General features: G+C 52.3%; 1 protein-coding gene across 1 annotated transcript in view; it reads right to left on the reverse strand.

Annotated features, from left to right (window-relative positions):
• Window positions 1-12,020, reverse strand: part of DEAF1 (DEAF1 transcription factor) — an 18,515-nt gene that overhangs the window by 3,516 nt on the left and 2,979 nt on the right. The window contains exons 6-11 of the mRNA XM_010134020.1: window positions 11,952-12,013; window positions 11,228-11,293; window positions 10,167-10,293; window positions 8,302-8,430; window positions 7,424-7,552; window positions 3,391-3,641 (exon numbers count right to left, since the gene is read on the reverse strand). Of these exons, the coding sequence (XP_010132322.1) occupies window positions 3,391-3,641; window positions 7,424-7,552; window positions 8,302-8,430; window positions 10,167-10,293; window positions 11,228-11,293; window positions 11,952-12,013 (764 nt within the window). The remainder of the gene's footprint in view (window positions 1-3,390; window positions 3,642-7,423; window positions 7,553-8,301; window positions 8,431-10,166; window positions 10,294-11,227; window positions 11,294-11,951; window positions 12,014-12,020) is intronic.

A 12,020-nucleotide genomic window follows, 5' to 3' on the forward strand; every position in this document is an offset into this window, starting at 1 on the left:
GTTTTGACCGTTGCGGGGCGGTGGCCGTGGAGAAGCTGGGACCTGGCGCCACGTGCCGCAGCCTCTGCCCCCTGCCCCAGGCAGAGAGCTGGGCTAGCAGGAGGCCGTGGGTTCCTCAGGAAGGGTTAAAAGGAGCTTTTCACTGGTGAGTGAACAACAAACGACCCGTGGTAAGGGGACTGGCATAGGAAACCTGGTCAATGCTGCTAAACTTGTCCCGAGTGCACAACGTGGGGATGCAGGTGCTGAAGCAGGTGCTGAGCTGGTGTTTGAACCCGACTGGGAAACCTCTACACACACGATCCCTGCTGGTAACGTCCCTGGTGCCAGGGGCCAAACGTGCTGAACTCCAGTTCTGGGAGCCCTTCCCACCACCAGACTGGGCTGCACCCTCTGCAAGCACAGCTAATCCTGCTCTCCCAGGAGAGCACCAAGGAGAAAGACATCGAGAGGAAATCCAGCCTCCTCTGTCCTCATCTGACCATGGCATCAGCCCCAGAACCTGCTGATGGAAAGGCCATGGGTAATCCGCTCCGTCTCCTTTTCCTCTGTCCCCACAGCAAGTCCCACGGCTCTGCGCAGCCTGCTGCATGAGGAGTTCAAACCCTGCAGAAACTATGGAGAAGGAAACGGTGTGGAAAGAGAGAGGATCCAGCCAGACACACCCAGACCTCTCACAAAAGTGGCGCCGAGAACCGACAGCCTCCACTCCTCAACCATTCTCACCCCTTTGGAGGTCACAAGCCATTATTTGCTTACTAGAGCAACATTTCTGAAATGCCCGACCCCTTTCAGGGTAATTTCCTACTCTCTAGCCCTGAATTGGTTTAATCTTTCTAAAAAGGAATTCAGATGCTCCAGCTGTTGGCTGCATTAATCTGCCACCTTCTTTCCGAATGGGCCAGGCTCCGAAGGCGTCGCTGTGTCACACGGTGTCCTCACTTCCAATTAAAACTCGGACAGATTTCCACACTGATTCTTCTAACTTTACACAGAAAAACCATTTAACAACTTGCCTGAATATCGTTACTCACTTCTAGCCACGTCTTCTGGCATGGAATTTGGTGAGTCCATGCCTTCTCCCCCTCCTAAAGGTTATCTGCTATCAACGATGGCTTAACGCACACTCAGACAAATTAGACTGCAAAGCACAGGGACCTCCGGCTTTAATCTGCTCCTTCGGGGCCAGCCCTGCAACCTGTCACACATCTCTGGCCAGACGCGGAGCTTCTGTGCCCCACTCACTCTCTTCCTAAATGGTTTTCCCCAAATCAGAAAAGCTGCAGCAATCCCCCCATTCAGACAGCCAGGAAGGGTCGGAAACACCCTCTCTCGGAGAACTCTTCCTCACCAGCTGCCCCAAGTCCTGGCAGGGCAGCAGGATTTAACGAACCCTGTGCAAAATGTTGCCGTTCGGCAAAACCCTACAGCTATTTCAGTATTTTCATTGTTCGCACTGAGAGTGACACGGGCACAAACTGCTCTTATTTCTAGGACAGTTAGGGCTTTCTCACACAGCCTCTTCCCTCGAGGTGCCACCACTCAGGTGTGCAGCCCGCCGTGATGGAAGCGTTCTCCTCATTCCAAAAAGCAGCCTCTGAGGCCCAGAGAGGCCACGGATGTACCCAGGGGCTTCTAAACAACTTGTGGCAAAGATGGAAACAGATTTTGGAAGAGAACCTCAGTCCTGGGATTCACCTGCAAGCCATGATCCTCAAACAATTGTACCAGAACGGAAAAGGCCAAGGACAGCAACCGAGCGGGTGTGAGGGCTCCCAGACTGTGGAGTTATGTGCAGGAAAATCCCAGCTGGAGGAGCCTTCAGCTCCGGCACTTGGAGTCTGACCTACAGGTTCTTCAGAGCAGCCCAGGACGTCACCAGACCTGACACAGGGCGTTACAGGGCCGTAACTGGATGCTCTACGCCTAAAGCACTCACCACTGCCCAGAACAGAGCACAACCCCTGGGGTTTACAGCCGAGGCAACCAAACTGCTGCTGTCTGGGAGCAGACCGGCTCATCCGTGACAGTTAACGACCTCCAAAGTCATTTATAAGTGGCACCACAATGCAGTATGTGATTTGCAACATACAACAACGCATACAAGCTGTGATTAAGGATTGTTAATGCTTAATTTCCTGCTCTCTGGGAAGACTGAAACAAAACTGGTGCACAAGGAAGTTTCCCTCCGTGTTTGTTGTTGTTGCTACTTCTTTGCTTAAACCTAGGGCCCCTCCAGACTCGCTCCGAAGGGCAGGAAGGGCAGCGCTGTCCCAGGAGCCCTCCTTGCTCTTCCTCAGGGGGGACTGAAGGGTACAGCAGGGATACGGACAGCTCCAAGGTCAGAAGTGCTTGAACTCTGCGTCCCCAAGAGCCAGGACTCTGAGCTGGGGGAACAGCTCCACACCACCATGACTGAAGAGACCTGTGAGTTACAGCCCTTGGCAGGGAGGCTGGTGTGTCCAGTGGGGACCCAGCCTGCGCCCAAGGGATTTCTTTAATCCTGCTGTGTATTTAGTCACTCTTCCAGGAAGAGCTGAGTCGACAGCTCTGCTCTCACTTAATCTGCTGCACAGCCTTTGCTCCACAGCCCGGACACAATGACCCAACTAACCACCAAGGGACGCACTCAGAGGGACCTGCTGCTCAGAACCCTGCAAAGCAGGGGCTCTCCCACACAGCTGTCGCCACCATCCCCGCTCATGTGAACGGAGGGGGTGGCGGGAAGGTCCCCCACTTTGTTAGCCCTTGGGAGTTCTGTCAGTCTAACGAGCACAAAGTGCTGATAAAGCACTGACTTCCTCTGTTAAATTGGTCCAGCAAAACTCAACAGGCACCAAGGCAGGAAGACCCATCTTTCCCCCCTCACATATCTCAACTCTCAGATAAAAAACCCCAGTTTGACCACACAGAGCAGGAGAGAGACTTCTGCAGTGTCATCTTTTATGGCTCAGCTTCCCCACAAACCCCACAGCTCACTGCTCTCTCCACCCCTCTGCCCCTTGGGGCCGTTAAAAGCCTCACTGATAGTCCCATTCACTTGCCATAAAGCAGTGGCTGAACTCACCATCTTCCCGTTCCGGGGTTCAGTGCCCACACCGCGTAAATTCAGGGACAGCTGATGGCAGAGCGCAGGATTCGCAACACCCAACGGTTTGTACTGCTGGCCTCTACCCCCAGCTTCTGGAGTCCCAGGGCACTCTGGTCCTCCACCCACGACACCAACAACTCAGGTTTTTCTCAGTAAAACTGCTCTCAAGACACTGAAAAATTTTTTCTATGGGCCACCACTGCTCCAGCCAGCGACCACCAGCGAGATACTACTCTGATCATTGCCCAGCCAAAGAGGTGCCTTTGGCTGAGTCCCCTCACCTCCTCCACCACAATTACCTCCTTCCTCTCCACATCGGCTTGAATCTTGGCTTGTGTGACAGCGGCCTCGCGGAAGGAGGAGCTGGCCTGCTTGGCCTGTTCAATGAGAGTCTTCAGCTGCTGGGCGGTGTTGAGCAATGAGTTGACCATCTCTTCCAGGTACAGCCAGCTGCGCTGCTCTGTCACCTCCAGCCCATTCACCACCGACGGGGATATGGCTTTGGTGGAGGGCGGGGGAGGCACCGCCAGGGCAGGGAGTGAGGTTAGCACTGAATGGAGAGACAGAAAATGAATAGAATTAGGGCATTTTATGTCCATAAAGTGGGGGGTTTGTGGTATTTTTGGTTGTGGTGGTGGTGTTTGGTTGCTTTCTTTAAAGCCAAGTTCCAGCTACACGAACCCACCACCTGTGACCCAGCGTGCACAGACTGGTCAGGGCAGACAAGCCCGTGGGCACTCTCAAACGCAGAGGGCAGAAGAACCTGTACTGCCCGCCCCGCTGTTTACTCTGGGAAGGCAGTAACACCTCCACGCTGCTGCAGAGGCACAACTCAGCAGTGAAAGCAGCACTCCCAGGGACTCCTGTACCACCCCAGTGTTCCACTTCGTGTGACTTCATGTCACAGCTCAGTGTCCCTGTTCCAAACATGCCACTGTTCTGAACAGCGGCACTTGCTGCAGCTCTGGAACCACTCCCTGCCTAAGCCCAAAGGTGACAGGGACTGTACACGGTCCTGAGGGAACGCTCCTCTTCAGACACCAACACCTTGTGGCGTTCACTTTACACTGCTGCTGCTGGACAGCTCTCAAGGAAGGAGCCCCTTGTCTGTGGCCCCTTCCTCCAGGGTCCCAACCACAGCTCTTCACTCTTGTCTAAACTGTAGCACCACAGGAATGAAACGAAATGCAAGAGCACAGGAGCCAGGCACGCTTCTGAATGCACTCGGAGGGACACTAAAGTAAGAAAAGAACCCCAACAGTTATGGAGGTGCTGCAGCTTTTACTCTCCCATACTCTGACTGCACTATTAACAGTAACTGCAGTTTGTAGGAAGCCACTGGAACGGAGCTCAGCTGTCCTGGTAACCTCAGCACTGTCCTTGGGCTCACCTCCACCCCCGCATCAGTGGGGCACTTTCTCAAAGCCTGTGCTGGAAAACCAAAGCACAAGAAAACAGCAATGCCCACCCTGACCTTAGGCGAGGTTTCAAAACGCAGCAGTTACCTTGTCACTAAAACCTCTGCTTTTCACAACAGCAACTTTGTGAACACACTGGAGGGTGCAGTGTGAGGAAGCGAAATCCAGACCCCGCAGCCCAACCACACAGACCGTGCAATCTCGTCTCAGGTAATGTTTCCAGGAACAAATGTTATCTGGATTTACTGGCCTTACTTTGCCCAAATTGAATTCTAGCGCTAAATACTCACCATCTGCCATAAAACTTGGTCCAAGACATTCATAGCTACCACGAGCTGATCTCTGAACGCCTTCCTAACCATACGGTTTACTACAAAAATGAGGCACCACCAGCTTGGGGCTGCGCAGTCTTGTTACCCCCAAATCACTAACAGTCCCATTCAGGACTTCTCCCCCGAGCTTTAGGGAGGGGTTTCAAACAATGCAGCATGCAGGAAAAGCAGCGAGTTCGGCAGGATGAGAAAGCACGTTCCCTCCTGGGCCCCTCTGCCCTGTCGGGGAGAGCTGTCAGTATTCCAGGCTCCAATTAGCTGCCTTGATTTTTAAATAGTGACATGTTCACGGAATAAATGCAGAGCTAGTGGAACACAGCCAGGAGCGTCCTTCGGAAGGGCTGAGCTGTTTAACTCCTGCTCACACCTCGCCGGCGTCTGCTCTCCCTGTGCAAGCATCACCCTGAACTCCTCCAGCTCCCCCGCTGCTGGTGCTTGACCTGTCCTGGAGCATCTGCAGCCTCACAGGGGAGTGCCCCGCCGAGAGCTGCCGCTGCTGGGCACTGACCACTGGTTTTGGTACAGCAGACCCACACTGGAGCCAGGTTCTTCTCCTTGAAACCAGAGTTAAGAGATTCACGAAGCGGGAAGCTCCTGAACAAAACGTAGAGGCTGAAGTGTCTGAAAGGTGCTTTATTCTCATCTGCTTTATCATCAGCCTCCCCCCGCAATCCACTTTGGATGTCACTGCAGATACAGGCACGCTGCTTGGCCTAAGGTGGTTCCAAAAAAGCAGAAACAAGCCCCAGACCTCTCTCCCCGAAGGACAGGGACACCAAACAGCAAACTGCATAGGCTAGTTAAAAACAGAAGAACCCCCCAGTCAGGAAAAATCTTCTTGACTGCACTGCAAATGGGACCTGAAATTCAGCTCTAAAAACTGTCCTGGACAGCAACAGGCTACCACACCTTCCTATCCCGGGTTGCAGCTCCAGCAGTTCCACTCATGATGAATCCTTAGTAAAGCATCACACTTCCTTGCAAGTCTGCATCAAACACCAAATACCTCCCAAGGCAGCAGCTAATTTAAACGTATTCACGCTTTAACCCTTTTCACGTCATACCTGGCAGTTTTTCACTCAAGCAGCAGAAGCTGAAAGAATCCAGCACTGATCTGGAGAGAGAACAAGTCCCGAACCCGCACGGGTCATGGGGTGTGGGATGCGTGGCCTTTCCACACAGTTCACCGCACAGGAAAACAGACATTTTACGCTCAACGGCCCTTAATTAAAATGGTAATTTCAATCACTTTGCCCATGACCAGCGCAGGACTATTTGCACATAGATATGACTGTGAGATAGACAGGGTTCTTATCAGCAGCTGTTTGTGGAAGCGCCGTTTCCAGCACAGTATTCATCCTGGCCTGGCATCCGATAACTTATCTAACAGGAATTACTTCTGCTTCCCCGTTCTGGCAGAGGTGTATCAGTCAAGAGACAGTATTCACTGGTAACAGAACAATCTGTGTTGAGTTAGTAGCATCAAGACCTGGCTAAGCCTTAAAACCAGCAGTATTTCAGTCTGGACAGAGCAGGGGTGCAGCTCAGCACGGAGGGGAGAGCAGAGGCGTGAGGACAGAAATGCTTCAGACTGCCCAAAGAAACGACGTCTCTACATCATTTCTGGGTGTCTGAAAGAATACCGTAACAGGGATCAAACCCTGCCTGTCTCACAGCTCCTCCGTGTCCGGGGTCAGGCTCGGAGTAACTCCACTCCACCACAGGAACTGGAGGAGCAGAAGGGCTAGAAATGGCCTCGGGCAGCAGCCAGCCGGCGTGTGGCTGCTCCTGCTCTGCCTGTGTCCAGCTCGAGAACACTCCCAGTCTGCAGCTCCAGTCTCTGCAACACCCCCAGTTTCCATCAGGGGAGGCAACGCTCCAAGACCACTGCGGTTCACTCAGCGTAGCAGCCAGCTCCACAAATGAAAAGTTGTTAAGTTTATGAGCTATAATTACATTGGGAGAGATATTTGATAACCAGCTTCCCTGGCCCTACCCAACACTCCAGCTGTCATTTTTCACACAGTCTTTAGGTTTTTTACTCCAGTCTACTGGACCAGCACAGGGCACATCGGTGCAGAACCCAGCACCCCTCACTCCTGCACAAACACCAGCGTTCAGGGCTGGAAAACTGACACTGGGTGCAAGAGCAGTGCATCAAACCTGCCCCAAACCGCCTCCAGCTCTATCAGAGGGTTCATACAGAGCTGGCAGGGTGTGGTTCAGGAAAGCTTCTGTGACCTGATGTAACAGGGGGTGGTCCCTGCAGATCAAACACCAAATTGATGCTCAGCTGCAGCGCCCAAGTGGTGACAAGAGCCCTGAAACACAAGCCTCTGTAAGGGCACGGGGCTGTGAGAGGGTTGAGGAAGCAGGATCAAAACTGCTTCCTCTGGGAGAAACCAACAACTCAAGGTTCTAAATAACAGAGAGAAAAATTTTCCAGAGTAGAAAATCTGCTTGTCCAAACCTTAATAACCACAAAACTCAAAAGCAAACCAGAGCAAAGCCTCCAGCTCTCCCTTTGCGGAGGAAGAGGATCAGCGCATGACCGCATCCCCCGGGACAGACGCACGACCTACCAATTTTGGGATGAGACGTTGGCAGCGCGGCCTCAGGGAAAGGAGAAATCTGACAGTTGTCCTGGTAACTGGGGTAGTGAGGCTCAGGGTGACTGACCCGGCATGGCGGCTGGACGTTGGTGTCCTGAACTGCGGAGAAACAACAGCACTGTGAGTCACGGCGCAGGCGGCTCTACGCTGCTTTCACCCACAGTTCTTTCATTTCACATGACTCCCACGATAATTCCAGGGGTTCTAAATGAGAAGCAGCAGTGTGACCCTGCACAGGTCTCCAGCCAAGTAACCGCGTACTGACTCCATCTCTCTCTGCTCTCACTTTCAAAGGTGAAGTTTGCTGCTGGCTTCCCCCCGCCACACACCTACAGACCCACAGCAATCGCTGGACTCCGGACTGTGGCTCAGAGCAGGACACTTCCCTCGGCAGAGCTCGCAGCCCCACAATGAATCACAGGAAGAACTGTGATGTATGTCGTGCATTTACATGTTGTTTGACTTATCCTGGCATTTTTCACCGTTTATTCAGTGTTTGTCACTCAGTTTCCACACTCTAGCAGTTTTCTTTTTTATTTTAGCAGTCTTTTAGGAAAAAGGAGGAGTGAAAAAAATGACAGAGATGACCATGAACCCCAGAGATCAGCAAAGGCAGACAGCAGCAGCAGCTGCTAAACTACTAGCTGCTTCCATGCAACCGGCAAGACCTCGAGCTGCTGGAATCATCTCGAAAGAAGGACAGCGGGTTACCTACAGGCTCTCTCTAAGCTCCTGAGAAATCAACCCCTCCTGCAGCACCCAAAATGCTGCCTCCTACAGCAACAGGCACCCAAACCTCCTTTTCTCCTTCCCCCAGGTGTCTGGCAGACGCAGACCTGGACTCTTACCAGCGGCTCCAGTAAAAACATCGCCCTGGGATGGACTTTCTGAGATGATGGCCGTGGCTTCCACCGTCGATGCTCGGTCAAAGGTGAGCGCACCGGAGGTAGTGATCTGCCCAGAAGGAGTCACGGTGACTGGAAACAGTAGAAGTACTTTCATAATTAACATTCGGTGCGGAGGCCTCGGTGGTTTAGCTGCTGCTACCCCCGTTCTGAACTGTCCAGAGGACCCGCGGATGAGCCCGTGATAACCCAGGGTTGGGTCACACCTCTACCCACACAACTGGAAAGGGGAAGAAAAGCCCCGTTTGGCTCCTAAGGCCCCACTGGCCTCTGCCTGTGTGCTGGCTGTACGAGGACAGAGGGTTCACTCCCTGCCTCCCAAACTCCACCTCTCCCATTATCACATGAAGAAAACCTAACCTCTTCCGGAAGGGTCTAGTGGGGCCTCAAAACCCACCAGCTTCCAGCTAACCTTGATTTATTACAACTTGAGCACGAGTGGATCTCAGTGCTTAAAGCGACGTAAGAAACCTCTGGATTACAACCAGGTCTGTGCCCGTTTGGTGCCATGGCCTATTCTAGCTGTCTGTCTGCAGTGACACCATTTGCTTGGCCAATGCGAGGAACAAGCCACAGAATCCTTCTGGATGAACATACCTGAACGGCAACGAAGCGTTTAAAACCCTTTTAAAACAGGATTAATTAACCTGCCACCGTTCCCTGGTAACGGGCCCATTCCGTGGTACGCTGCTCAGCCAGGAGGATATTTTCAGGGACAAGAATTCAATTTGAAGACACTGAGGCTACAGATTCAAGCCTGGTGAAGTACATGGCTACTCCCAAAGCAGGTAGCTCTCCTCCTTCCCAGTGCCAGCACGGTCAACACCCAGCACCTCTCATTAACGAACCAGTACAGATTAAACCCCCCCAAACTCAGGAGAATCCTTGTGAACTTCTCTCCCTGCTGCTGCTGGCAATCTTATCTTGCTTTTCTTTTGGGGACTGCTGTTGTTTCTTCCTCAGTTCCCTTGGTAATGTCACCATCCAGATGACGCTGGTGTGATGAGAGCAAGAGGACACATCAGTGGGACTGGGAGGAGCCTGCAAATTTAATTTCCGCTCTCACACAGATGGTTTGACAACCAAAACCAGTAACAAAGCGTGTCCTGAATGTTACAGAGAAATCTGCAGATGAAAGTGGCACCTTCTGCCTCTTTCATTAACAAGTCTGAGGCTGTGGATTTCATTCCAGCTGCTTAGAGAAGACTTTTCTGTGTATTTCAAGAAACTGCGTGAATCTCACTCCACAGCCCCCACCTGCCTCCAATGGACAAATGCTCAGGGGATGGAATGGGGGTTTCTGCAGAGCAGAGAGGGGGCAGCCTGCCCCTCAGCCTGACTGCAACAGGAGGAAATGGCTCAATTGTCATTTGTGACACCCGCTAGGGATCACAGCCAGAGCCGCCCCTGCACTGCCAGCCTGAGAGAACAGGTACAGAGGGGAAATACCACCCCGACACCCCTCAGAACAAAACATGAGCCCTGCTGCTCACTGCAAATGGATGTTAAAGCGCTGAAAACCGAGTCTCCTGGAGGTCTAGAGCTGCACTTTTTCCTGCTGGACTGGCAGTCCCGATGTGGCAACACTGCACTAGTTTCTACAGACAGGAAGCGAAATCAGCTACAGACACTGAGCCAACAGAACCACCCCATCAAAAGGAAGAGGCAAAAAAAAAAAAAAAAAGAGACGTTTTCTCAGTTGGCCAGTTCCAATGATGAGGATTTATGTCTATCCACGGACAGACAGGAACAAGCCAGAGTGGCGGTTCTTCACCAGAAAGGGAAGCGGTTTGAACCCAAGAACCTACAAGTAGTGGCAGCTGTGGCCGGCAGCAGAGTGATGTTTTTGGGGCAATCCTTCTTTGCTGGAGTCGCAGGCATTTCATTTTCTTTCTTCCGCCTTTTATAAGGTACGAAGAGTCGTACGGGGCCGCTCTAGGGAAAACACATGGAAAAAAACAAAAGAAAAAGGAAAAAGCATTAGCTGAGGCACCTCTTTGGGGACTGTGGGTTTTCTCCCATCTGTCCAGATGCAGCCTGTGTCCTCGTGGAAAATGGGAGGTTTGCAACAACTGACCAAAAACCTTTCACTTCTCCAAACTAAAAGAACTCTGTGATAAAGTCATGCTCAGCTCCCTGCAGAGCACAGGCCCAGCTTCTCCCCACTGTTATAGAAGCACAACTGGGCACACAACTGACTGCTGGCCGAGGCGGTGGAAGAGAACGAGAGCAAGGGGAAGCCAGGAAGAGGACAGTTTCTGGTCTAGGAAACAAGCAAACCATCTAGTTCACAGCAGAAAAGAAACACGAAACACTGCTTCAGGTCAAGCTAAAAACTCCTGCTTTCAGGACTTTGCCTTCATTTTTGAAACAAACAAGCAAACGACAAACCAAACCCCAAAACCAATCAACCAACCTAACCCTAACCCACCCACAAACCAACCAACTAGAAACCCCAAGCGGCTGAATATGAAAATAAGGATCCGGGGGCGGGGGGATCATTGCTGCCTTATCAAAACATTTCTTCCAGCTCAAAAAACTGTGACGTTTGAATAAAAAAAAATCTCAAATAGCTTTGACATCTCCAAAAGGCATTTAACATAAGTACGTTATTTAGAGAAGAAAAAGAAGAACAAAGCATTAACTCTCAGCCAGCCGTGCTGTGCTGCCACGCTACGGGGCTGGCAGGGCCTTATCTCCCTTGTGTACAAAGCATAGCAGAAGCACCTGCAGCACTCCTGAACGTTTCCGGGACACTCAAGACCCGCTCGCAAGTGGCCGTGGCAGCCTGACTGACTAACTAACGGATGTACAACCTAGCGACCGACTAACTGGTTTTAAACTAATGCATGTACAACCTAGAGCTCACCAGAGTCATGTCGTCACAGCAGGCGGCACAGGTGCAGGAGGCAGCGTGAGGGTTTAAAATGCCATCCTGAAATGAGAAGATGAGTGGTTCAGCGTTAGAGTCACCCAAACCACCCAGGGCACTGGACGCTGCCCAAAGGGTCCGCTGGCAGGGAGATGAACCCAGCCCTCCCAGGGACCCTGCATGACAACAGAGGCAGTGCCCCGACATCATGGTGACGGGGTGAGCGCGCGAGGGGAGAGCGAAGGCAGAGCAAACAGTTTTCAAAGCAAAATACGTGAATTTGAAGTTTTCTGGCCAAGCAGAAATCAACCTAATGGCAAGAGCAATTCTCTGCGAGCCCCCGGGACACTGGAGGAAATCAAGGACTTGAGGCAATACTCAATAAATGATGTGAGTGAGGAATGTGTTTGTCAGGCAGACAGAACCGAGCAGATCAGGTTCTGAATTAGTGTCACGGGCGAGAGCTCCCTGCCCAGCTCCAGCGATACAGCTCACGGCAGGACCCCACCCCGCACACACTGTGGCCCCTTTTCAAGCAGAAGCAACATTTGAAAACACATCTAGAAAAATGCCTCCCTCACCACCAATTCCCCACCAGATCACAACGCTGCTCCCGCGTTGCCCCACAGCACCACCACCCATAGCAAGGCCGGGCGCTGCGCAGCTCTGCCTGCTCCGCCTGTCCCTCCCTGCAGAAAGGCGGAAGCAAGCGCAGCCTTACGTGGATAAGGCACTGCAGCGGCCGCCCCGCGTAGCGGATGGCACTCTTCCAATTTTTTCCTGCTGGTTA

This window comes from Buceros rhinoceros, unplaced genomic scaffold, assembly GCF_000710305.1.
Source record: "Buceros rhinoceros silvestris isolate BGI_N320 unplaced genomic scaffold, ASM71030v1 scaffold3964, whole genome shotgun sequence".
Lineage (NCBI taxonomy): Eukaryota > Metazoa > Chordata > Aves > Bucerotiformes > Bucerotidae > Buceros > Buceros rhinoceros.